The 27,596-nt window shown below is 44.0% G+C and overlaps 1 protein-coding gene and 1 long non-coding RNA gene across 2 annotated transcripts in view; one reads left to right on the top strand and one right to left on the bottom strand.

Moving 5' to 3' along the window:
- SLCO3A1 (solute carrier organic anion transporter family member 3A1) overlaps nt 1-7,089 on the top strand; it is a 129,180-nt gene extending 122,091 nt beyond the window's left edge. The window contains exons 9-10 of the mRNA XM_068203691.1: nt 1,964-2,028; nt 6,407-7,089. Of these exons, the coding sequence (XP_068059792.1) occupies nt 1,964-2,028; nt 6,407-6,786 (445 nt within the window). The 3' untranslated portion in view covers nt 6,787-7,089. The remainder of the gene's footprint in view (nt 1-1,963; nt 2,029-6,406) is intronic.
- A 2,639-nt stretch (nt 7,090-9,728) lies between these two features.
- Nucleotides 9,729-11,149, bottom strand: LOC137481788 (uncharacterized). Its single transcript, XR_011003684.1, has 2 exons — nt 10,972-11,149; nt 9,729-10,831 (listed from the first exon to the last, which is right to left on the bottom strand). It is a non-coding gene; the product is annotated as an uncharacterized lncRNA (long non-coding RNA).
- Between the last annotated feature and the right edge of the window lie 16,447 nt (nt 11,150-27,596).

Here is a 27,596-nt window from a genome sequence, read left to right as displayed (position 1 = left end):
GTCCAAGAACATAAGGAGCTTGGAAGTCTGAAGGACATGTCTGAGTTAAACCAATGTGAATAGGTGGGCAAAAGTAGCTTATTCAAATAACTGACCTTGTGTTATTTCCAAACATATGGAACACTTCACTTTATGATATACATATATATCTAAGCCCACATTTATCCAAAATTACTTAGCTGTCCAAGCTGTCACTTACTGAGACTAATAACCAGAGGCATAAATATCAGCTCCATTCTGCTGCCTGGAAAATTCCAATAAAATTCAATCAATAAGGTCTGTATTAGAAACACACTCTTGAGTGGATTTTGGACAGAACAGCTCTGCGAGGGCATGTCTCCCTGCAGGATACAAAATGAGATATTCCACATACTAGTTCATTTCTCTCTTTGCATCTCCGGTAGCTAAAGGGAAATCAAATTTCCTCATGATAAATATTGTGACAAAAGCAATTTGAAGTTTGAAGAGTTCTTTGTTCAAGGAAGCTGCCAGCACCTTTAGGATACGGCATGGAGACATCTTAGTGTTGCCTTCAAATGAGATAAGCCCAGCACCAGCCAGGAAAAAGAATACCAGGGAATAAGAAAAGCAAAGGGAAGATTAAACATATTCAGTTCAGAGCTGTAGGAAATAAACAATTCATGCTTCCAGATTTGTAACTTCACTCAGAATCACTGATAGCTACCAAATGTACAGCGGAGAGCTCTGAGCCAGATACCACCTCATGCTCTCTTGCAACTGTCATCTTCCACTGCTTAAAGAAAGTTGTGGCATATGAATGTGTCCTTGGTGTCCAGAGCAGTGACAAGTGACACTGGAAGCTCCCGTGGTTGTTTAAAAATTGACTCGGTGTCTACAAATTAAATGTCTTGTCTTAGCAAGTCATTGGTCACTGCTGTAGTCAGTGAGAAAAGGAGATGTCTCCAAGTAGCAATTTTTACTCCAGCCTAATTATGGGGATTGACTTTAGTCTTAAATATAGAAAAGTGGATGGAAGGACACCACCACTAGTTAAAAGCCCACTATGAATATTCCATGTGATAATCTATTTTTTCATTAAAAAAAACTTTTAATGCTCTATTTCCTTCATTTCTCACCCAACTGTAGAATCCCATTTGAGCCAACCCATTAACCATTGTAAGATTTTTCCAAGGTCATATAATTCCTGGCATAAAGGCTTTATATATAAAGTGTGGAGGTCTGCCTGGAAGCTGCTGAAATTCATCCCGACGTCACAGGCTTCACACAGACATCATGGTGTGGTATAGCATGGCCCATGAATGTGTGAGAGGAGGGCACGTGATCCGAAGGATCTTCTCCTAACTTAAAAGCTATCTTGAAAACTGCTTCTGTTTTATCAGTTTCAGCCAGTGCCCCTCCAGTGCATTTATACAGAAAACCACCTCTGCCATGAATGGTTTTTTAAAGCACCTTTGATGGCTAACTCTTAATGCAATAGTGGTTGTTCTGTTCATAGCAGAAGACACTGCAAACACTCTCCTCCCAAGATAAAAAAAGTGGCATGCTGATGTCACGTGCATGAAAACTAGTGTTGAGCACTTCCTCACTGAATCACCAGGCTGACTGAACCTTTTGGTCCCCCATTCTCCCTCCCTCTCTTGTTCTCATTGTCTGAGGAGTTTCAGAACCAAAAGTTTTGTCTCCCTCCAGTTCTCAAGATCTGGAGCCTCGAAAACTTGATGGGGAGCTTATAAACATCCGATGTCAACATTAGCTGTTGTTATTAATGACTTGGCTAATTCCTGAACCTAGCACCAATGCAATTACTTTTGGGGCTGTAGGCAGTTCAGGAGAAGGCAGAAGAAAAGCCCCATTAATGACTTTTTGAAGAGGTGCTGGTGGCATCCTGGCTGACAGCACAGAATGGCCACAGGGTGTGTTAATCAAAGCAGAAAAACAAGGAATTGATTTCTCTCTCTCTCCCTCTCCCTCCTCCCTGCAGAACCGTGAGCCCTGAACTCAAGTCTTACGCTCTGGGGGTGCTTTTCCTGCTGCTCCGGTTGCTAGGTAGGTACAAAAGTTGTGTGTCCTTCTCTCCCAATCTTTGTTCCCTCTTGGAACACTCCATTTTTAACATGCAAAAGTTGATTTCTACTCCCTGTAGTGCTGTCACTGTCGTGAGTGGGGTCTGACACATTGGGGTCCAAGCCCTCTCCGTGAGGGATGTCACATCAAGGCTCCTGAAGGCCCTTTTCCTGCCATTTGTGTTGTGCTAATGGAAGAAAATGCAGTGTTGCATGAGAAATTACTGTTTCTCCCATGGTCCCACACAACCAGTTTCTCTTCTGTAGCTGTTAATAACGTGTCAGCAGCTTGCAGAATTACTGCTGTACTGCATATTGCTGAAGTAGAGGGATATGGATTTTCACCCTCCTCTGAGGGACAGGACCTGTGTTACACGGTGAGTTTGCCCCTTCCTTTGGGTGTCTCAGAAATGAAACTAGGAAAATGAGACAAGCTGAGTCCTTGTTTCCTCCTGTGGGTTAATATCCCATTAAAATGCTTATGGCTCCTCCCCTGAACCAGTATGTTTTCCTCATGTATGAATTAAAGGGAACATACCAGGCTTGTTTCTGAGTGTTTTTTTCCCCCCCCAGGGAGAGGTGGCTCCTATTTTAAAGCTCTTCTATTTCAGCTCATTAGTCTCAGTGGTTTAGGGCAAAATCCTCTGATCCATCATTGTGTGGGACCATCTCATGCCCAGGGTTTCTGCATGTTGTGGGAGTGGAACTTACTTTTTTTAGCAGGGCACAGAGAGCACCTTCCCTGCATGGTCCCAAAGGAATGAGCTGGAGACTAAAGTGCCATCTCTTAGGCTACAGCAAGACACTGGAAAGTACAGGACTGAAAATCCAGCAGTACCAGACATCGCTTTGAATAAGTGACCTCATTTTTTACTTATTTTTTTACCGCCTTATTCCCCGTATGCTAAACAGGAAATTGTGCTCCCAGACCAGTTTACAGTAAAGCCAATTAGATGTCCATTGATTTTGGTGAAGTTACTGCAGCCATACAAAAAGTTCCATCAAGTTCACTTACCCAGAGCTCAGATAACTCAAAGGGAAGTTTGTGGGATGACCCAGGTCAGCTCTGGTTCAAGCCTTGCAAACACAGCTTTTTCTTTAGCTGCTGGTGCTGCTCGTGGGTTTTGGCCTGACTTCAGCTGTGACTGGCTGAATGTGGAATCTCAGCAGGCACGTGTGCAAGGAGGATGGCTGTGGGCTGTTGTTTCCAAAGGAAAAATACTTGCAGAGAGGGATTTTTAGCTTTTCTTTTTTCCTTTCAAAAGATAGAAGCCTCCCGAGACGGCAGCATCCTGAATTCCTCTAAAACCAGGCTCAGACATGTATGCTTAAGTTGAACAGATTTCTTTTTTTCATTCCAGTAAAGAAGCCATAGTGAGAATTTAAATTCAAATCTTTATATGTTGCTCTGTCACTAAGGGATTCCCATGAAATAAGACAATACATCCTGAAGCGTATCAGCAATGTAGCCGGAACGCACAGAAAATGAAGAGAAAGACACTTTTCCATATGAGCAAGGGTATCCAAATATTGCCTCTGTCAACCTGAGGTTTGAGAATAGCTTTACTGATTTATTTTAAAAGCTTTTCAGTTCACCTTTAAGCTTTGACTTAAGAAGACAGCGATAATAGCTGCTTCTTACACCAAAGGAGAGAATTAAATGCAAGAGGTATGAGACCCGAAGGTGCAATCGTAGCTAATAGATTTCAGTAAGACAGAAGCACCTTTTTTTATGCAGCCCTACCGTTTCTGCTATGAAATATACATATATATATATCAGAAATTTTTGCAACACTTTGCAGTAAGAGGTAGAACATGATTGACTCTCTTTAATATTCAGTGGAATAACATGAAACATGACTGAATTCTCACAGTATCCTCCTGCATATATTACCTCATTTCATAGGAATTCTGCTGTGAGAGAGCAGCCTAACAGTGTCTTCATAGAAAAGCATTACTGCAGTTTCCCAGAGAAGGGAGTAAAGCAGTGCCATTGGAGCCAAAGGTTCAGAATGGAATTGTCTGGAATGGCAAAGAATTTCAGACCTTGGATGCATTTTTTGTGGGTGGTGTTCACCATGCATCCTAGAAGAGCCCCTGCTTATCAGGGCACTTCCTTAGATTTTTTTTCCTCCAAGCTCATGTTGTCTGCCTCTTACTCTAACATGACAAAACCCCACAGTGTTTCACTCTCAGGAGGAGTTTCTGGTGTGCAGTGCAACTGCCCAGCTCCCTCGTCTCAGGGGTTCTGAGCACCAACTTGCTCCTGTGAGTCTCTTGTCCTCTCCCCTGCTAAAAACAACCTGAAATACTCACTGGTTGCTGAAGGTTTCTCCACATGACTGCATTAATATGGGAGTAGCTTTGGAGTTCAAGGGAGACAGGTCCTTCCTCAAGTCTTATGAGGAGCACTTTCCAGGCCAAATTTTCATGGACACCAGCCTGGAGCCAGCAGGTGGGGATGGCAGCTCTCTCTGAAGTTCAGCCTGCACGTCTCCAAAGCTTTGTGTCAACATCTCTCAGCACATTAACAAGTAGGGACTCACACCTCAAAATTATGATCCAAATGTGGTTTTCTGTTATTACAGAAAGAAAGTGGCTCTTCAGTCACTGCCAGATCCAGATATTACTCCTGAGGTGCCATCCAGCAGCACTGGGCACAAAAACTGCAGTCAGCAGCACAGCTTCTTGCTTCTTTGTGGCTGGAGCCCAACTGAACTTTTAAAATCCAGGTTGAGTGTGCGGTTGTTCACAGGTTTCAACAAAAAAAGCATCTTTTAACTTAGAAGCAGAACCAGCCCAGCCTGGATTTTCCAGTCATTGAATTGATGAACAAAGAACTGGTGCTGATATTTTTTTTCCAGAACATAGATAGGTTTTTAGATATGATGACTGGAACTAGTATTTCTAACAAACAGATTGTCTTGCTTTTTTATCATCTGGTTTTATTTACTACATTTGTGCTGTTAATGACTGGTTCAAATGAGTACCAAAAGCCCATATAGCCTTTCTTAATTCCTGCATTTATCAACATATAAGGAAGATCAAACAAAATCTGCAGAGCTCCAGTCATCAAGAAAATAAAATAAAGAGATCTCAGTTACCACAGAGAACAGTGAAGACAACCAATTTATTTGTAGTCTTAGGATACATGTCATGAATGTCACTACTTTGCTCGTGACAAGCTGAAGGAAGGTATCTTTTTTAAGCCTAGAAATCCAGGTTAATGATGAAACTGGATCCAAGATTAAACACTTTCCTGTCTAAAAACTGCAGTCCTCGTGTCTGCTGTCACAGGTATTTATAGAGTCTCAGGCATCACAGCACCTACGGATGCATTGATACTGTCAGGGGGGTGTTGTGCCTGCCTGCTGTTGGGTTTCAGTAGATGCAATGCTCTCCTCTGCTCACTGTCTTAACCCACAGCAGTGACTTTACCAATCAGGGCTTTTTTCAGGGTTTATCTGCTTCTATCCTCTGCCCATAAATACAGCAGAAGGTAGAGAAATGGTTACAGTATGTAGAATGTTCACATTTCTTCCCAGTGCTGCACACTGGCTGGGGAGCGCAGAGCTGGAACGTGGATGTCCTAATCACCATCAGGCTAATAGGAAATGGGGGGTTGCTGCAGTGTCCCTGCAGGATGAGGGAAAGTAGACAAGAAAAGCATTTCTTCTATTAGTTAAATGAGATTGGAGTGATTACTTTGCTTGAAGATTGCAGCTCTTCTGCAAACTATGATTGAGAAACACTCATCGGTAGTTAGCTGCAGTGGCTGTGGGAGAATCCTGCTGTGATATTTCATTTAATGGCACTCTGAAATTTTCCCTTCTTTTCAGATGGCATCTTTGACATCTATTAGAGGCTATTGTTTCTTTTCCTTAGATTCAGAGAAAACCTTCAGCTATGTCAGGGTACAGTCCAAAACTGGATCTCAGTGCCAAGGCTGATTTTAGGTGCTGAACTGGAATGCTATGTGATCCTTCAGGTGAACACCCTAAAGTGCAGAATTAACAGCTTCTAGAGAATGAGCTGCAAGGCTGTCCTCCTCCTCTTTCATTTACCCTCCACTTAGTCTCATTAGGCAAACATGAAGTTTAATAAAAGCCACTCAAACTTGAATAAAAGCCTTGCTGCATGTTGATATCAGCAGGAATCTCTTCCATAGACGTTAAGTCCAAGCTAAAATCTCATCCACAAGCTTCATTCAGGTTGATTTAGAACTTCAAAAATTAGAATCACAGGCTGCAGCTGGGACTATTAGCCTTGATAAAGTACCCTCTTTCCACTCACTGCAGTCACGTCCTCTCTCTTTATCACAGGGATCATCAAAGCATGATTTGTCTCTCTTATTTTGGCAGGTTTTATCCCACCTCCACTGATCTTCGGGGCCGGGATTGACTCCACGTGTCTGTTCTGGAGCACATTCTGTGGCGAGCAAGGAGCCTGTGCACTGTATGACAACGTGGTCTACAGATACCTGTATGTCAGCATTGCTATCGCCCTCAAGTCCTTTGCATTCATCCTGTACACAACCACCTGGCAGTGCTTGAGGAAAAACTATAAAAGATACATCAAGAACCACGAAGGTGGTCTCAGCACTAGTGAGTTTTTTGCCTCTACTCTCACCCTAGACAATCTGGGGCGGGACTCAATGCCCCAAAATCAACCACATAGGACAAAATTTATCTATAACCTTGAAGATCATGAGTGGTGTGAAAACATGGAGTCTGTTTTATAGTGACTGTGGAGGAGTGAACTATATTAATAATACAAGGGTCCTTTTTAATAAAAACAAGGAGAGAGCACGAACGGAAGAGGAAACGACTGCAAGACAGCAACGGCAACACAGGAAACTTTTGTCTTTTTCTCAAAGTCAGACCCAGCCAGGATTCTTGAGAACAGCATCTTTTAATGGGATCACTTGTGACATGCTGTGGGGTGATGGAGAAAGCAGGGAGCCCTTGTGGCTGGGTACCAGCCCCTTCGGTGACAGTATGAGCTTCCAAGGAGGGCACCTGCAGAGGTTCAGCGGAGAGTTGGTCACAAGCTTGGGCACGAGGCATAGAGAAAGCAGGCTGATAACAGCAAGCTGATAACAGCAAGGTGATAACAGCAATAGGTTCTTTCCCTATGAGATGGGATGCGTGGAGCCCTGCAGGGCTGGCCAGGCTGGGTGCTGCTCCAACCTGCTGCATCCTCGATGGCAAAGAGGGAGCGGTGCTGGAGTCCTTCCACCAGTCACACTCTGTCACCAGCCATGAGTCCACAATAAATTCCTTGAAAGCTGCTGGAAACCTTCCCAGTGGGGAGCAATGCTGTCAGGGGTATCCAAGTCCTTCCAGGCCAGGCTTATTCGCAGATTGCAGCTTCATGGCTGTCTGTGAATAACCATGCTCAGATCTCAAACCCAGTAGAGTTCAAGACATTTGCTCACACTTGCCAAACGTGCTGTCATTTTTAAAGGGGGATGAGTTCCAAATACTTATCTGTGTAGTCCTCTAATAAGATGTTTTTTGAAATTATTTTCGAGTATATGTTAACCCTTAAATCGCTGACACTTTTCCATGAGGAGGATTTATTTATGCTAGTTTGGGGAAGGATCCTGTTTAATTCACCCAAACTTAATGTGACTCAAGAGGTTTGTTTAATCCTCTGCATTTTTTATCCATACGCCTTCATTCTAATATGCTACCAAGCCAATGAAGACACATAATATGTTTTTAAAAAAGAGAATGAATGCACTGTGTCTCTATAAAAACAATTGTCTGTTGGAGAATTATAGATAATATGATGATTTACATAATATAGTTTTTTCATATTCTATGTGACTCAGTGAATACATATATATGTGGAGAGGCTGTTGATGTTCTCTCCAGTTTTTAAAGATATATATATATATATATATAATTTGCAATCTAGAAATTGTGTGGTGGATGTTTTCTTTAAAGCGTGTGTGTGCGCGTGTGTGTGTGTGTGTGTGTGTGTACAAGATGAGAGAAATACTGACCTTAATCCTTCAACCCTCACAACTGGTGTTTTATTTTTCACCTGAGAAATTCCACTGACTTTCAGTGGAAGCCATGTGAGGAAGATGGAGTAATCTCTCCTGGTTGCCACATTTTGTTCATACATGTGGGAATAGTGTCCCTCTGGAAGGCTGGGTTATGGGAGCAGAGGCTGGCCAGCATTGAGCAACTCAAACTTCCATTCAGCTCCCCACAAAGCATCCATGCAGGAGCAGATTTGGCTTGGCTCCTGCAGTGCAGTCTTACCTAAACCTGCAAAAACCATGGGGAAGCTTTCATCTGATCACAAGAAGCATGGGGGTCAGGCTCATTTTGTATGCACATGTTTGTTTTCCAAAACATTCCTGCTGGGAAGCAATGCAGATTGGTGGCATTTGATGAGTTTTTTTTCCCAGGAACCAGACTTGTTTCCAATGGACTAAATGTCAGAAGGGCTTTAAGGGTTAGCATCATAATTAAAAGTTCATTTTTTGTGTGAATTTCGAAGCTGTTGTGAACTTGAGACTGTTTAGAGGAGTAACCTGGCATGTTGAGTCAAATGCTGGATGTCACTTCCATGCAGGTGGCAGAGGGGTTGATCTTCCCCAAGTCCTTGTCCATTGCTGCAGTGGACAGCCCAGAGCTGGCACAATTACAGAGGGTTGATAACTTGTCACTCATGTTCAGCACATTTTTAGCAGCCTTTGCTCTTATCTAGGCTTTGTAACATGGGTGTGGAATATCACTTGATTGTCTTTATATGTGTGCTTGCAACTTAAGCACAGAATTACACGTTCAGCAACAGTAAGGGCAGGAAAAAAGGGTGTATCAAATAAACTCAATTGTGCCAAATACTCAACAAATATTGTAATTACAGATATTTAATTCTTGGGATTCAGCCATGTTATGAATCACTCAATTGATGAAGGAGTTTAGGGAAAAAAAAAAAACTAAGCTATGCAGTGCCATTGTTATGTTGGGTGGTAAATGATGCTTTTTAGACCATTACATTGGTTTAGTATATCCTATCTGCTAAAATAGAGATACTGCATCCATAAAACAATGAATTCAAAAAAGGCACAGGGTGCATAACTGTCTCATAAAATATATATAATTGTCGAGTATAAGCCTCTGAAATCATTCTGTACAGTTCTCTTCGTTCTGCAGATTTATTACTTTGACTGCTGTCTTTCCAAGTGTTAACTCATAATTTTATACTATACACACACTTTCAGACTCAAACACAAATGTCACAGAATAGAACCTTTCTAAGAGCCTGATTGCTTGAAATTTCATAAGCCCTTCCACAATTTCATGATTTTCCCCTATGAAAGTCCAAGGTGAAGGAGAATAGCATGCTGATTGATATGATGTAAAACAAACTCCCAGTGTTCACGAGCTGTGGTTTGTTGCTAGAGTCAAAAGTCTCCCTTGACCGGAGTTATAGAAACAGGATTCCAGGGCACATAACATTTTCATTTTTGTTTTCTTTACTTTTTCCATTTGATCTCTTCTCTTAGTATGTGTGGGAGATGCAGTTGAATAGGGTTACTTATGTTATTTTTAAGCTGTAACTTGAAATTCCTGCATGATTGTTATTTTATTTCTTTTGATAATGGCACTCTTGAAAATCTTTTCCCCCATCCCACTCTTTTTCTTTTTTTCCCCCCCAGGGTTAGGTCTGATGCCGTCATTGTCTAGGGCTTTGCTGTCAGTGCTTTGGTACAGATACAAGAACAGAGCTTTAGTTGAAAGAAAATACACAGACCAAGCCCTTCATCCACACCAGCAGGCATTTTGGTTTTTTCTGATTTCAGAACCACAAGCCATTTTTGCCTACAACCCAATTTTTGTTACAGAATAACAAAGGAAGGGCGTCAGACATCCTCCTTCTTCCCAAACTGCGTTATGGGCCTTCACCTGTCAGCATTTCACCTCCATCCTGTAACTGCCTTAACCATGCAGGAAACTTAAAAAACAAGGATGGAGTTAGAAAAATGCCCATTCTCAGGAGCAGAAACAGAGGCATGCTCTGAGCTGTGTGGTCCAGATCCAGTGGTGGAAATTGTTTCTTCATGTTCAAGGACATTGAAATTCAGGGGTTTGTTGAGGCCTCAGTCTCAGCAGAAATGTTATTTTGGCATTTCCAAGCACTGTGTTCCCCATGTGGCTGTCTGCTAAGGAATGGGATGTTTGGAAAAACAATTTACTTGAGATTCTGCAGTCTCTCTGGGATTGACCAGTTGCCTTGCATGACTTCAGGCTGGGGTTTCTTTTCCCTTGCTCAGATCCCACTTTGGAATAGCCCCAGTGGAATCAAAAGGGGACCCCAGTCTAAAATTGGTGCAGATGACACTGGAATCGTTTTCTTTGCATCCTTGTTAACAAGGTGATGCATTTCCAGAACCTTCATTTAATACAGATAGAAATCATCTATTTTTCTGACTTTACCAGCACATCTTGGATGTAGAGTGGGACTGAAAATCCATCAGTTGAATATCACAAACCTTCCATTCTTGGCAATTCAGCTAACAGGGACCTCCCTCTGCCATTCCCCTCTGAGATGCACTAAACTCCTCGGTGCTTCTGCTGCTGTTCATCGTGGTTGGGTCTCACCTTGCTCAGAAGGTGAGAAGGGAAAGATGCAGAGAGGAATTAGCTTCCATTATCTGACTTAGCTACACTTCAAAATGCTTCCAAATTGAACTGATGGTCTGCAGACATTTGGAAAGTGATTGGAGTATTTCCAAATGGCTGAGATGCATTTACTTCTTTTGCCTTGCAAAAAAAAAAAAAAAAAAAAGGAATGAATGAATGTGATTTGAACCCCCTCCTATCCCCATCAGAGTTTTATGTTCATCACATTGCAGTGGAGGCAATGTGCTTAAGGTTCACCTTTGTGTCTCACACAGGCTCACTTTTTTTCTCAGTAAATGAGGTCCTGGGACACAGAAAGGCAACTCCATCTCACAACCAGCAGTTTCACTCCACAGCCAGTCCACAACAACCTGAAGCCTACCAGCACTGTGAAGCTTTAGCCCCCAGGTCAGCCACAGCTGTTGCTGCCATATGAGAGTTTGTCACAGCTGGGTGTGTTTGGCTTGGTATTTTCTTCAGATTTTGGCATTCTTGGTGTGATGTTTGCTTTATTCTTGGCAGGTGATATGAGGAATTGTCAGTATAAAAGACACGTGTAAATGCTTCACTGGACTGATGTGATAACAGCTTTGTTTGTTTATTCACAAGGGTTTGCAGACTTACTCCTGCTCTGCCTTTAAATGCAGCTGTGCTCATCTATCCCCCTAATTTCATGTGAACTCTGTTTGCAGACAGGAGCAGGTTTGTTGTTGTTCTCTCTCTAGATCTGATTACCATGTGCAAAGCTCACAAGCTTGCTGTGCATAGGGCAGAGCACCCCTGATTACAAGCAATAATACTGACCTGCTCTCGTTTGCAATTGGGCTTCTGGGTTTTCTTACCTAAATCTGGGTTCACCTCTCCCAGCATCCCTCACTGCTGCTGTACCTCACCTGTTTTGTTGGCAGCCAAAATAAAATTGGTGAGAATATAGGTAGCAGTTTACTAAGATGGGAACCTTTGGTGTGAGCCAGGTTCAGCCATGCTTATCTGATGGTGGAGACTGATCCGAGGAGGAAAGGACATTGTAACTGAGCCACTTGGTGTCTGTGAAAGGATTATCCACCCTTCTGTGCTCCTGGATAGCCCTACCTCCACCAGACCCATGGTTTATGGGTGTTTTCTTCCAAACTGACCGTCAGCTTCCTTTCTCTAGCCACAGTTCTTCCTTCCCCCAATGGCAAAGCACAGCTTGGCTCTACCAAGTCAATACAAGGTATCCAGAGTTACTGAGAGGCATTTAAATTTGCCTGGGATGCCAGCAAGTCTCACTTAGTTTTACATATGTTCAAAATGTTATAGTTTGTTCTGCTTATATCCCCTAAAATCTATAACTTCTAGGCTGCAAATGATGTTTTCTATCATTCCACTGACATTTCTAGCCAATTTGAGTCTTAATACAATTGCTTTGCTGAAAAATGGCCTCTCAGCAGTTCTTAGACATGAGGTACTTCTTTATTAACTAGTGATGCCAAGTAAAATCTCTGGCCATTGTCTGTTCCCTGGATTCAGGGGAGCAGAAGGAGGCTGTGCCTGCCCAGAAGCAATACTGATGTTTCCCGGGGCAGAGTGTGAACATGGACTGCTTTTCTGTCAGCTTCAGTGTTGCCTTGGCTGTTTGGCTCTGAGCATCTCTTGGTCCCAAAAGGACACAGGGATTTCAGGAGAAGCCATGTGGATAAAGCAGTCCATTTAGATGTCTGCCAGAGTAGGACTTCAGGATGCTTCTAGTGTTGATGTTGTTTTGCTTGTCCAAGCTTTGCTTCAATCTCTATTTGTTTGATGAATGGAGTGACCCCAGGGATGGGGTCTTTGGGATGGGATGAGTTTGTGATGTTTCCCCCATTTATTCAGATTAAGTGTGGCAGAACAGGGTGCCCAACCCTAAGAAGGAAAAGCTTTGTCATACCCTGAACAGTTTGTAGTGCAGGACTTGTTCTGCATGAAGTTGGTATCTGCATATGGCAAGAAGCAATAAGAAACTTGTCAGCTGCAACTCGGCAAATAATTTATAGCAACTTCATACATTAATTCTTCCTTTTATTTCTTCCTTGCAAATTTCTGATAAAACCAAGAAAATGCCTCCAGTGTATTTGCAAGGTCGTTTCTGCATATCATCTGTGGTCTGGAGAAGTTGGAAAAGCTTTCTTATAATTCATACACAGGGATTTGTTCTGGATGGACATAAAACTCACAGGAGTTATTTCTGCTCCCTGAGTTCCCTAAGATGTAATTTTCTCATCAGTAAAAACATTTAGTTCAAAAGTATATGATTAGGAATTGAGTAAGAGGATCCTTGCTCAGTGTAAGTGGGCTGAGCGCCGCTGGACACACCATGCTCCAGGACAACCACAGTGCTGGCTTCCAACTCACAGTCCATTTCCCAGGAAAGTTTTCTCAAAGATGCTTGAAATTCTCAGCCTCTCCCAGTATTCCTACTGGTTAAAGCACTCATTTGAGTAATTGCTGAGAGCCAACACCAGAAGAGTATGAATCCAGACAAAAGCGAATCGGTGTTGAGGTGAAGCAGGTGGTGTAAATTTTATTTGCAATGTTTGCACAGCTCCTGCATCAGAAGCAGAAACCTCTTGGGCATCAAGAGAGTTGCATATGGCCTAACATGTCTTAGTTCTTCCCAAATGAATTGCCCATGGGTGGGACAGCAAAAGGCATCTTTCTGTGCCACAGATGTCTCAGCCCCCAAAACCCGTTCTCTCTTGCAGTATGGCATCGCACAAACAGCAGTGCATTTAGCCCTCAGTGCAAACCGTGCTGTGTTTTTGGTGCCTCACAACTCTAACTGTGAACTTGGAAGGAAGAAAAGACCCCTGTTCTTCACCTGTGACACTTCCTGCCCGATCAGAGGAGGAGGATGATCCCTCTTGGAGACTCACAGCCGTTTTCCTAAAGTCTTACTGCAGCAGGACCAAATGGTGCTCTGTGATCACCATGGGTGGCCTATTCCCTGTGCTAGGGGTCTGTAGCTCAGCTACAGCCCCACGTTGCCTTCACGGTGTTTTGGTGCAAAGCATGGTGAGGAGGCTGCACATGACTGCCCCTGACAAGTGCTAAGGTGTGCCAGTGGTCTGTGACCACCAAAGTTTTGGAGTCTCCACGTTAGCATGTGAAAGCAGCTTCCCTCACCTGCTTTTGGGGAAGAGCCATCCCAGAGCAGGTTCAGAGGGAAACTGGAGCAGCGCTGGGACCGCACAACAGGGAGCTCACATCCATAGGGAGGAGGGGTGGGATGGAGCAGAGGGGACAGCTGTGACATTTTAAAACCCATAGTGCCTACCACTGCAAATGGAACGCTGTATTGTATTATATTATACGTGACTACCATGTAAATAAAGTACAATAAATGTGGTGTTCGTTAGGATTTTGATACAAGTCAAATGCAGTCTGCAGAAATGGTTTTTTCCCTGCTGTATGTACTTATATCACATTCCAGGCACGAGGACATTTGGAGTTGTGTGAGCTAACAATGCATAAATGGCATTAGATGGGGCATGTTTGCAGTAAGGCTGTTCTGAACTTCCTTTTGCCCTGTGCAGGTGAGACACGAGCTCCATCTGAAATCAGAGGAGAGGGAGTGGGGCAGTTTACACAGGTAGGAGGAGAGCAGCTCTTGATGTGGTTCATGAGCAGAAGAGACTGCCCAGCCAGTCCTTGGCCATGTCTCATTCACGGTGGAGAAACAGCCAGGTTTCAGTGGCTGATCTCTCTTTCTTTGTTTTGCTGCTGGAGAGGTTGACCAGCAGCACATGCCCTGCCTATGCAACCTGGTTATTCCCCACCCCTGACAGCCCTTAGTGGCAGCTACAGATGAGCAAACTCAAGAGCTTAAAATTCATAGCATATTGGGAAAGAAGTTCTTGACCAGCTGGCTCCTCTGTGTCTCTGACAGAGATTGAGGGGCTTGGGGTTTTGGCTAGTAAGAATATTAGGAACCTACTTTGTTCCTTAACTCACTCCCTTATCCATCCTTCTCTTTCTCCATAGTGTAAATAAAGAAAATAACACACACACAAGGCAGGCCTGCCATGTGCCCTCCAAATCCCGATGCATCTCTTAACAGGGTTGTTGGTGGAAGTTTCTCTGGGCTTCAGCAGCTCAGGACTTCTCTGACAAGTGTTTGCAGCTGGTGTGTGGATGCAGTCTTCCATCAGTGCACGGAGGGTGCTTCCACGCTGATTGTCTTGTTGGAGAACAAGACAACCCCATGCAGTTTGTCACACCTGTGCTTGAAACTCACCTGCAGAGCTCTGTGCAGGGGCCACAGCACTGGAGGAGTATTTACTTGTCTCTGTAGCAGACCAGTCCATGGTGTTTGTCCCTCAAGCCATTGCTGTTCTTCACAGTCACCTGGGCAGAGCAGCATTTGTGGGCTGTGGAGAAGGTCCTCCCTGCACAGAACATCTCCACAAATAATCTGTAGCACTGTGGGACCTGGATGAGCCCACATGCTGCTGCCCCTTCTTGGGCTGGGGGTTACTGTTTTCCTGCAGTGCCCAAGGGAAAGTGGTCCTCAGAAAGGTCTTTGAACTGTGCTGGTAATTTGACTGCTGGTAATTTTTCAGCTGTTTAGCAGCACTTCCAAAATAAACCAAAACCTGGTTTGGAAAAGGAAATGTTTCACTGTACAATTGACTTTAAAAAAAAAAAAAAAGAAGCCACATGCTCGATATATTTTGAGTACTGTGTTCTGTATTTTTGCAGCTTATATTTTCCAGATGAGCAGTTTAGAAATATGTGATGTGAAATACATACTGTAAGTTTGCTGTAAATGATATTAAAAACACTATTTTCATTCTTGTCCTGTCTCACTGGATGATCTCTTTGGTTCTCCTGGGTTGCCTGGCTGGGCTGGTGCTCTGACTGTTCCAGAAGGTTCTCAGCCTCAGTAAAAGCAGGGTTGAGAGTTCAGGTTGGAGGTTTGCTAGAAATGACAGTGGGGTGAATGTGTTCTGTGCATGTGCAGTGCCTTCAGAGGGGAGGTCCAGTGAAGCAGTGGTTGTGGCAGAGAAGGTAAGGCAGGTTTTGGGGAAGGGCAAAATGAAGTTTAATGAATGGAGAAAGGAAAGCTAGAACAAGGGCATCCTAAATTCTTGATTAACAGAGGAACTTGAACACCTGGAAGACACCAAAATGAGGAGGAGCTCAAAGGAAACATGATTTGAGCAGGAAAATGGTGGATATGTCAGTGGTGATGAATATGTCTCACACTCTTAGTTCAGCTGTGGAGGGAAAAAAAAAAAAGCTTTTTAGCTGAAATAGCAACAGCTGAGTGAAGTGGCTGAGCCCTGCCTTGCACCCTGAGCCCCTGCAGCTGCAGAAGCTTCTCCATCTCCATCAATGGGATCAGGCCCAGAGGGTGACACATTCCTGAGGATTCAGTGACACACACTTCCCCTTCTTCCAGCTGCTGTACTGGTCAGAATAAAAATAATCACTTCTTTGATCCTTTATTTCTAAACGCTTCAAATCTGGTGTATCAAAGTTTTCTCCTGAAGCTTCTACAATATTATGCTAAATGAGGCAATTGCATTCAAACCCAGTTGAATATTCACTTATTCCTTGGTTGTTCCATTTTTTATCTTTCCCTGTTCCAGTTTCCTCTTCTGAAAGGCAGTGAGCAAAACAAAGATTAAAAGTCAGAAAACAAACAAAACCCAATTTTGTTGCACAGGAGTTGAATCCAACCACTGTTACTTTGAATTCACTTTCCAGCAACAGGGACTTTGAAGAATAGTTCAGGAGGAATGAGGGAGGAAGTCTGGGAAAAAAATGTTTTGTTAAATGCTGACAGTGAAGAATCCTTTTATTTATTTCACTTCATTGCTTTTCCTCAGCCCAGCTCCTGGTAGTGCTGAGATCTGTGCAAGCTCCCTCTGAAGGCATCACTCCTGCTTGCTCCTCTGGCCATTCCTGGCAGGTCCCCTGTCCCCCACAGGGGGTGAACACACCAGCACACATCACACCCAGCATTTCAGAGCCTCCCTTCAGCCAGCCCAGACCTTTCATTTTTGTGGCTGCCTCTAACAGAAACTGGTTAATTGGGTATTTACCAATCTGAATTCTGTCGTGGGTGCAGACTATTAACCTTTATGTCACCTAGAAGATATTACACCTGGTAAAGTTAATATTTTGAGACTGGGAGGTTAATGTGTCAGTCAGTGCTCAGTTCTCCCTTAATTAGCAACAGGGCCCATGTGTAGCTGTGCTTGAGCCCTGCTTTAATTAGAAAGGACTCACAGTTGGGTCACATCAACAGCATCAGTTCACCTGTCCCTTTCAGCCTTCTCTGATCCTTCTCCTCCTGGGTGTTCCTGGGCTGTGCGTAAGTTATGGTGCCCACCCCAGGGAGATTGTGGTGCTGGAACCCTTCCTAAGGCCACCCTGAGCTGGGTCTAAGGCAGTGTCTGGTGATGAATCTGGGGAGCTCCAAGTGGAGAGGGTTGTGATGTTCCAGGCGATGTTCCCTGCAGAAGGTCTTAGCTCTGCACCAGCTTTGCTCAGCTCCTGAAGCTTTAGATGATCTGTGTGCTGCTGAGTGGGCTGGAGGGGCTGTGAGAACCTGCCTTGGTTCTGTGTTGTGGTGCTCCCTGTGCTGGCAGCAGCCCTGGGTTGTGTGTGTGAGTGCAGAGAGCAGTCTGGTGGCCTGAAATGGAGAACGTTGGAAGGATAAAACACAGCATTAGAATTGTCACTCTACCACAAACCTTCTTTGAAGAGCCTTTCTCAGCCAGCCAGAGAAGAGGGGCAGATCCCTTGCTCATGGCAGGGCAAAGTTAGGTGTTTATCTCATTTCTGTTTACCTGTCACTCCTGTAACAAATAGGTGTCCTTCCACACAAATGCCTTTGGCTCTGCAGGCAAAATGCAAAACCAAACTGCTACATACAGCCAGTCAGAATATTCCCTGTGAGGGAAAAAAAATGTAATTTCCTCCAAATTATGACTTTTTGTGGGAATGTCTCCGTTTCAGTGCTATTTCATTCAAACAAAAGCTGATGAGCTCACAGTATCTTGTTGAAATTGGAGCATTTAGAGTTTTCTTTGGGAAACTGTAGCTTGAAGTTTTTCAGCACATAAAATAAATTGGAGTATTTGGGCCTTTATCAAAATGAAATGTTTTGATTGCCTTCAAGCAATATTTTCTGCTTAACATTACACTTCTGCGGAAACTCTGAAATTCAGTGTTTTGTTCTATTTTGAGACACAAGTGCATATAAACCTTCTGGAACTTTTCACAGATGCCTTTTGCCAATCCAGACCCCACCAGAAAAATGCTTTGAGTGCCTGACTGGCCTGGTGGTCGCTTGGGACATGGGAGCAGGCACAGCTGCTGTGAGGGAATGCAGGAGCACAGTTACCAGTAGAAGGGCATGCTCAGGCCAGGCAGTGTGAGGATGAATCCTACTTCTAAGCAATTAAAGGTTCATCCATTGCTCAGCTTCCTTTTTCCATTGATCCAGCCTTTGAGAGAATAACTATTTAAAAATCAAAGCTAATGGTGCATTTTTTTTTTCCTGTTAGCTTGAGGCCAGCGTTGGTTTTAAAATTGGCTTTGTGTCTGCTCTTTTGCAAATCTGCATCTTCCCTCCCTGGCAGGGCAAGATGCTTGAGCAGGTCTCATCTTCAGGCTGGGAGCTCCATGTTCAGGGGCTGAGCCTGCTCACGTCCCACAGGCTACAGAGCCCCAGCCTGTATTACTTTTGGAATGCAGAGTTCCGGTAGGAGACTCCTTATTTTGGGAGTGAAAATCCATAAAGCTGAAGGGCAGCTGTAGCAATAGGGTGTTTTTACTGGCCTTGTAGGTGTGAAAGAGCTCCTTGAGGAGACCAAAGTGCAGCTCAGGGGAGTTTGCTCCCTGCCTGAGGTCCGTGGGGCTGGCTGACTGTCAGGGACATTAGCTCAGCACAAGGACCTTGCTGGCAGCCACAGTGCTCTTCTGCAGGGCCTTTCCTCCACCTCTAAGGATGTTTAGCCCATTAGTCACCTTGCTGGCCTTAAATAAAGGAATTTGAGGTTTTCATTAAACGTCTCGAGCCTGGGAAGCTGATGCTCAGCAGAGGGCCCATTTTCACCTTTAGGAGATGGCCAGAAAGAATAAAAATGGTCTCATTATACAGCAGGTTAGGAAAATTTCTGCTGAGAGGTGGGAAAGCAAAGGGGATGGAAACTTTATCTCATTCTCAGGTGGGCTCAGGATGGCAGTGAGGAGTGAATGTGCCCCAAAGGCTGCAGGGCAAAGTGAACAGGGGTCCTTGGGTGGCTTCCAGCAGATGAATACAGAAACTCAGAGAGCAGAAATCCAGGAGTTTAAGAACTGCTTGGGATGCAGTGGACCCTCCTCCTGATTCTCTGTCTTAGAGATGGTTTCTGGAATTAAAACTACCTCTCCAACCCTCCCTTCATATGCAGGAGGAAAGGGTCTGCTGAGCCAATAGTATGAATGATTGATACGATGATGTTTTTGTGGCGACCCTTAGAGCATGCTGGAGCTACCCTTCCCCTTAGGTTAATTAGGAATGCTTTCACCTGAAATCCTGGAGGCCTTTTCCTGCAAGCCTTGTGTGTATACAAAGCACCTTCTCCATTCAGGACATGTAGGGATTCCCCACTGAAATCAGCACTCATCCAGTACTAACACCCACACAACTTCCAAATGTGTCTGGAAAGGAGCAGAGCAGCTTGAGACTCATCTAGATTTCTGTATGAAGCCAAAACATAACCCAGCCTTTGTTGAAATGACACAGAGATGTTTGACTTATTTTATTTATTTTCTTTCCAATATTGTGGAAACATGCTGCTGGACTGTAAATGCCTCTGGAGGTGCAGAAGAGGATGCTGAGCTGCAAACCAAAACCTGCTCAGCACAAGAACACTCTTTGTAGCTAAAGAGAAGGTTTTAGGGGGCTCTCTTTGCCTCTGTATTACTTCTAATCTGTTTCACTGCGGGTCATAAAGCCTGGTGTGCTGAGTTTTTCAAGTGCCATTAGTTTATGGGCTTATTAACAGAAAGGATTTTGTTGGTCTTTCATGGTCTGAATCTCATTGAACCGGAGATCCCTCGGTGTAATTTTGATGGCAGAGGAGAATCAGGTTAATAACATTTAGGATCATCTTATTTGAGCTGGTTCCCTTTTCAATTCCTCCTTTCCCTGCGCTCTTACTGCCATTTCTGGTGTTAGCTACCTGGTATCACTGGAGCTGCATTTCTGTGGTCATAGTTTGGGTTACAGCTTTAGAAACATGCAGGGCAGCCACCTTTTGGGGGCTGCATGCAGAAAAAGGTGAAGGAGTCTGCAAGAAGCATGTTTGTTTGGGTTTTGGGGGGTTTTTTTTGTGGGTTTTTTTGTTGTGTTTTTTTTTTGTTTGTTTGTTTGTTGTGGTTTTTTTTGTTTTTTTTTTTTTTTTTTGCATGTGTATCTCTACACAAAGCCGCAGATGGGAATGCCAGGATGTTTAAAAGCCAGGAGACAAAAAACAAGTTAGGCTTTTTAAAGCATTGTTAGAGCACAGCAGGCCCAGTGATAGCAAGGATGTGAGACAATAAAAGAGTGAATCAGTTAATTAGGATGTTTGGTTAATATACTGCTGCAGTCAAAACTCTTCTGCTGGCAGTGCTGCCTTCCAGTGTGAACAGAGGAATTGTGAGACCTGAAGAGGACAAGTGGTTATGGGGGTGGAAATAGAACTGTGTGTTTCAGCAAGGGCAGGAAGGAATATCCAGAGGAAAGTCTTCAACAAAGAATGTAGCTTCCAGAAGGGCTGGAGTTTGTGAGTAGCTCTTGATGCACATCATACATTCTGTCTTGGACTTTTCATAATGCTACTGCTGCTGAAGGAGCCTTTTGATGGTTGAAACTCAGAGATGGCCCAGCCTGGCTTCCTGCACCTTTTAGTTCTTCTCCAGTTTTCTAGTTAAGTGCAAACAAGTGCAATGCACCAGGAAGAAAAGTTTGGGGTTATTTCTGGGGAAAGCAGTCTTAGAACCTACTGCCTGCTTTCATTCATCTCCTTTTTCATAGGAGAGAGCAGAGACCTTGCTGATTTCAGTAAGACATTTCTCTTAAAAGGTAACAGCCTTTGCAGCAGCCTCTGTTTTGACGGGACATTCTTAAGATCTAATGCAGACACCCGAGACCTTTCCTTTCTTTAGAGAGGTGAAAATGAGGTTTTGCCTTCTGGAAGCTCTGTATAACTAAACAACCTATTGACTTGCCTGCTACAAGGTGTCTGCTTTCTCAGGATGTATTAAGCATGACAGACACTCCTCTAGTCCCAGGCAGTGCAGCATTAACCATGTCTGTGCTCTGCCTCAGGATGCTCTTCCCAATGACCAAACTGACATGAAGGAGCAGAGGGACACTGTAGCTACACACACTAGATAAATAGGTCAACAATAAATGCTTTAGAGAACAGAGTAAATGACTTTGCTCTCATCCATGCTGCCTCACACCACCATCTCATCAATATCTTCCTCTCTATGACAACCCTGAGAAAAACAAGGCAATTGAGGAGTAAAAGAGGTTATTTAAACAAGAATGCCGAGTGCCTTTCTGAAGTAACTCCTGTTCATTATTGATCTGCTGGGATTTTTTGGAAGCACTTTATAGAGCAACAGGTTAAAAGAAAAAAAAAATAAGAAACCACTAAATAAAAGACCACGCTGGAATCCTGAGCGGCTGAGCTGTCCTCCAGCTCAGGTTGCACAGAGCTGCATGTAACCATGGAGGAGCTGACTCCCGTGAGGTGTTGGGAACAGGCTGGGGGAGGTGTGGAAGGGTGTAGCCAGAACCCAGAAAAATGTCTCTTAGACTTCCTACAGTGCAGATTTTATGCCACCTTTAACAATGGCTAATGCTGGGCGTGAAGGTGCTGTGTTTTTAAGAGCTGCTCTCTCATCAGCTTTGGGTCAGACTGGCTTGGCAGACAGGTCTCCATCCCACTCTGCACGACCAAAGAAGTTCCTCTTCAGCTTAATCAACTTTATCTTTTCCTTTTTTTATTTAATGGGCTGTGTTTCAAATGCTGCAACAAGTCCTGACAGGTGGCCATTTCATAGTTACAGTAAATAATTTACATGACAAATTCAGACCTGTCCCTTGGTCCTGTATTATTCATGAAAGAACAGGGTTGGTTTTTATGACAATGTTGCTTATTCAAACACAATCTGTGATGTATCTCAGTCCTCGAGTTCATTTCTCTGGCACCTGGCTGTTTGCCAGCCTTTTGTTGCTATTTGCTGGTTTGCAAAATGTATTACCTAGATTGTATTTCTTCAGTTCACTCTCTGAGGGACTGAAACTTTTATACACCACAAAGATTTCTTTGTAGTGAAACTCAAATGCATATTTCTGAGCATTTTCCTTTGTATAGTTGGTCTTGCACAGAAAAATATCATTTGTATGAAGATTCGTGGCAAAGGGAAAGAATGTCCCCAAGGAAAACACTCAAGCACCATTTATATAAATCCTCACAAACACTCCACCGTTGTTTGCTCATTTTGGCTTGTGCAGATCTCACCACGGGGTTTATAGATGTGAGGGTTAGGCTCCCTGGCGACCTCTGGGCCACCTGTTATCTCTGAGCATCTCTAATCCCGTTCATTTTGTTGGAGGTGGAGAGGACACAGCTGCGGTTTCCCGGCTGCTGACTGAATTTCTGAGGTGTGGATCTTCTTGGGAAGGTGCACACTGTGGCTGGAGCACAGGAGTCACCTCTCAGTCCTTTACACTCTTCCACTGAGCCTTGTTTCCTCACACCTTCACTCTTCAGCCATCAAATGGGGTAATAACAATTCCTTTCTTCCAATATCCCTTGTCCTATCAGCTCACCCTGCAAATGCTACAAGACACAGATCCAGGGTCATCTTTACACCCATTTGTACAAATGACCCCTCATCCCAACACTGACAAATAAACATTAAATATCTCTGTGACACCAGGCAATGTGAGAGCACTGAAACACAAATCCAGCCTTTTGTATTCATTTATATATTGCAGAAATAATCTTATATAGAGGGATAATTTACCCTGGTTGCTCATACCCAGCTGATTTGCTGCCTCCATGCTTGATTGAGTAATTGATGGTGCTTTCTGTGTGCACTCATCCCCTGAAATAAAGTGTGTATAAAAATAAATTATCCATCCCCTGAAAATAAGCCCATTGTAAATTAGTGAGAAATTAAAGATAGTGTTATCTATTTCTTCAGAGAATGTTTGGTCACAGCCTCAAAAAAGTTAAAATTCAAGTGAGAAAACTGGCCAAGCATGTTATTAATGCCCTCTATGTCTTGAGAAAAGCATTGATTAATTTGCTACCAAGATCCCTTTGGATGAAAAGGGTCATGGGTTATTTACAAACAAGTGCTATTTCTCCAGCTGTCATTATTCAAAATTGTGATGGAGGAAGCTCTTTGTTTTCTTTACATTTCTTTCTGTATTTGAGAAGGCTCCAATTTGTTGGATCTCTGCTTTTGATACAGAATTCCTTTAAAAGCCAGAGGATTCACCAAGCCTTCTCAGGGGGTGATGAGACTGCTGATCTAATTAGGAAAGGATTGGAGCATTGCAGTCTCCTCAGATGACTTCACTAGAAATTGTGGGAGCAGAGATGCTTTTGAAATTCAGTCTGTGCATCCTTTATGTGTCTCTGGTCCACAGACCTCCAAGGAAGCCCCAGGACACCACAGAAAGTCGCAGCATCAGCACAGGATTAGCAGAATTTATGGTTTCTGAAGATAGTTTCAGCTTTCACATGAGACCAAAGCAAGTGCTTTGATCATTTAACATCATGAGCCATCCTCTGCCATTTCTGACAAATGCCAGGTGCTAATTTTATGCAGTGGAATCTGAATATTTTATCTCTGTGTACACATTCTTCTTTATACTTTTGGGCAGTGAAGCTACTTTGGTTACATTGGTGGCAATTTTTTTTCTTTTCCCCCATGGAGCTACTCCCCAGGAATGACCCCCAAGAAAAAATTTGGGATTATAACGTTGGGGTTCTTGGAGGAAACACTTTCTGAGTTGCAAGAGTCAGGGCATCCTACCCATTTTGATATTTTGCAGATCAGGGGAGCTGAGCTCAGCAGCACTCTCCTTTTGGGCTGTGAGGAATGGGAAGGATAAAATGGATAATTCAAGTCAGGAGTGAAGGGTATCAGGAGGGACTTGCAGAATCAGGTCTGGAGCAAAACTAAGGCATGTTGATAGAGGTTTGGGGGGATCTCGGAGTTGAATGAATGCAGCAAATAATTTTGCTTTGAATTAGGGAGTGACCAGAGCTCCTGCAGTGCTCCAGGAGTGGAGGAGAGAGGCACTCAGACCCGAGGGCAGGGACAGCCAGAGGGTGCCTGTTAGGAGCCAAGTACCTCTGCAAGCTGTGCCAAGGGGGTGATTTTACACAGAACTTTATATATTCCAACCTGGGCTATTTCTCCCTTCACACACACATCCAAGCAGCAAGGTCAGCAGGAAGGTGTGTTTGCCCAGGGTCAAATTCAGCTCTGCTCTCATCACCAGCAGTAAGGACTGCCTGCTGAATTCATCCCCAACTGTTTATCCGCAAAACCAGTGCTCCTGTGGATTCAGCATAGGAAATGGCAACCCAACGCTGTACTCAGGCATCTTGTGCTTTCTGCTGCTGCTCTGCTAACCAGATTAGGTTCCCCTGCTGCCTTATTCATTTTGCACTCATTAAATCTAAATTTAGAAGTGAAGGCAACTCTTCTCCCCTCTGGGAAAGGTAGTAGGGAGAGTCCTTGTTGCAACAAGCCATGAGGAGGAAAAAATAACATGTAGATTTTCTCTCCTATGAGATGGAAATGGGTTTCTGCTGAGGCAGAGAAAGAAACTTGTGTTCAGTTCTCTTCTGCACAGAGCACTTGATGGACCTTGGATCTAAAGAAATTTCTGCTAATTGTCGCAAGCATGCAGCAAAAGGTTTGTCTGACCCAAATCACAGGCGTGTAGCAGTGGCAGGAGATGTTATTTGCTCTGGCCAGATCTAGAGGAGTTGTAGCTTGCTGCTGAGTTTGGAGTTTGGGCTTATCTCCAGCACTAGCCTGGCAGATGGGCAGTAGCTCCCAGATTTCAGCTAAAGAGGCAAATGCAAAGATATTTCTTCCTCTCACTGACCTTTAATAATCGGTGATGTCAGCTTTTTATGAAAAAAAAAAAAAAAGTAATTGTGGTGTAAAATCTGCCTTCAGGTTCTTAGAAACAAGAAGTGGTGGGCAAGAGGGCTGAGGTCCCCCAATGCCCATCCCAGCTGAGCATCCCTCCAGCTGTGCATTTGCTCACAACACAGCTGGAGTGAGGGGGAAGAGCTCAGGTCTTCTGGGCAGTCAAAAGCCATCAAATAGCAGGGAACCTCTGAAGGATTTCAGAAATCTGTGTGACTAGGTAAATCTGAGTGTCAGTGTAACTGACCATAATGAATGTGGGGAGAAACAATCTGGGCCATCTCTGCACATGCTGAGCTTGGACTGGGCATAGCTGGATTCAGTTCTGACACTTCTCCAATATCGTTAGTTCAATGGGCAGTGGCAGCCAAAAAAAAGCTTGTGAAATACCAGGGAGTCCATTGAAAATGAGACAGTTGTTTTGCCTCCATATAAAATCTTGGGATACCCCCATTCTGGGGGTGGGATGCCCCTGGCTGGGGACTCCAGATATTTAGCTGTGCCTTGCAGATCTGGCCAGCTGCTGAGTGCTGCTTCCACATGGAAAACTGAGAAAAGGAAGGGTTAACTTTGGCTGTGGGAGAGAGGGCAGCCAAGCCTGAGATGGTGGCACAGCTTAGAGCACTCACAGGGGCTCTGACCAGCAGCCATGGGCTGTCACTAGCTGTTAAACGCAGAAGGTGGAAGAAGCTTGTCAAAAGACAAGCTCTGTCTCTGCATCTGTACGAGATCCTGGCTGGGTGTTGGGAAACACTGCTGCCTTCCCCAGGGGTACAGACTGAGCTCCAGACCCTCTGCCACTGCCGGGGCCTGTGTGACGCAGTTGTGCCGTGCAGGATTGCAGGCAACGTCTTTCAGGAGCAAAAATGATGTGTTTGACCCTCATGTGGGAAAAAAAAAACAGTGAGAAGGACTGTCAGCACTAGATTAATGAAGTATTCCCCTGTGGAAGGATCTGTGCACAGCTTTCTGCCAGGGACCCTGGCAATGCCAAGAATGAGGCGTGGGATCAGCACCTCTTCCAGAGCTGAGAAATACAAATCCAGCACACACACAGAGCCAGCTTCACTGATAACTGCCAAGGGAAACTGCACTTACCAGCACAGCTTGTCAGGCAGCAAAACTTAGAGCAGAGAATATTGCTGGGGGAAGAGTGTCTTAAGGTTTTAATAATTTCCAGTTTGTTTCACGGCTGTGGTGAGGAGGCTTGTGCAGACCATCTTGTTGAACTTATTGCAGATCACCTGAAGGTGCAGGATTGGCTGAAGTGTAGCAGCAGATTTAAACCAAAGGCAGCAGCTGGGAGCCCTGAGCCTTGTGCTTGTCCTCCCTGGAGGGCTGTGTCTCTCCAGGCAGGGACAGCAGCTCCATGTGTCTCATCTCCCAGCACACTGTGGCTTTTGGCCATGTGCTGGTCACAGCTGCAGTTCACTCTCACAGTGAGGCAGAAAGTTTCCATGGCTCAGGAGCTGGGCCACAACAGGATGGGAATCCCTGGCTTTGCTCTTGATGGCTGGAGAAGTAGCAGCTTCCACCCATCTGGTTTAGATCTGCTGCTGTACATTGCCTGCAGCCTGAAGTTTCCTCTCTGTGCCATGAACTTCCTCCTCCTGGTTCATTTACACTTGGTTGGCACTGGGCTGCACAATGGGCTGAGAGTGCCAATGCAATTCCTTTAGGGGAAAGAAGAATCTGCTCTGACTTTCAGGCAGTGATAGTGATTTTATTTCTAGAAAATAGAGCTATAAATTCGGCTGATGCCAAACAAACACTATGCAATGTCTGTATTAAGGTGGGATGGGGGAGTTCTATCAGAAAAGGATGATATTTGTCACTCACCTGTCTGAGTGCTGAAAATGCTCTTGTCTTTATGTACTGACTGCTTGATTTTCACCCTGCCTCCATCCTGGCCTCAGTTTTTGCTCTGATCTTAAGACTGCAAGGCTCAGTAGAAAAATATTTCCTTTTCAGTTCAGCACATAAGTTTGTAGCAAGGAAGAGCTGTGGGCAAAATTGCCAAAAAGGCAAATAAAGGAAGGTGCTTGGGGTGGTTTGTGGCCTCAATAGAGCGTGTATGGCAAAAAAGAGAAAGATTAAAAATCATATTTTTAACTGTCCATCTACCTGACAGACACCTGGATGGGGACATTAGAAACCTGATGGATAAAATAGGCAAGGCAGGAGTAGCAGGCTGCTAAATTACATAAAGTACAGACAGAAATTGCAGGCACAAAAATAAAAAGGAAGGACAGCTCAAAAATTGTAGCTGAAGTATCCATTTCTAGACCAGTACTTGTGGTGCCAGGAAACAGATATATCATTTGGGTCTGAAGGAGATGAACTATTTATTTAGCTTGAAGATTGCCCCCAGCAATTGTGAATCGAAGGTTATCTAATGTCTTTGCCATAGGCTCTAAGTGTCTGGACAGTTAGCATATGCAAGGGAATTACTCACAGATAAGCATCCAGTAATTTATACAGAGCATTCCAGATAGAAACCTCTCCCATATCAATTCCTGCCTGCTCTGTAAACTGCTCCCATTTATCAAGCCGGATAAATTCACAGGCGGGCTGTGAGGGGGTGCTGAGACCTGTGCATGCTTTATCAGTTAATACTCACTGAGGTCCCTTTGACATGATTGGAGTAAATCTTTCTCTCCTTTTCTTTGGTTATGACCAGTCTATAATCTTCCTGGCTAAACACCATTCT

This window comes from Anomalospiza imberbis, chromosome 13 (assembly GCF_031753505.1).
Source record: "Anomalospiza imberbis isolate Cuckoo-Finch-1a 21T00152 chromosome 13, ASM3175350v1, whole genome shotgun sequence".
Classification (NCBI taxonomy): Eukaryota; Metazoa; Chordata; class Aves; order Passeriformes; family Viduidae; genus Anomalospiza; species Anomalospiza imberbis.
The sequence above is the reverse complement of the archived record's forward strand: the minus strand, read 5'-3'. Positions and strand labels throughout refer to the sequence as shown.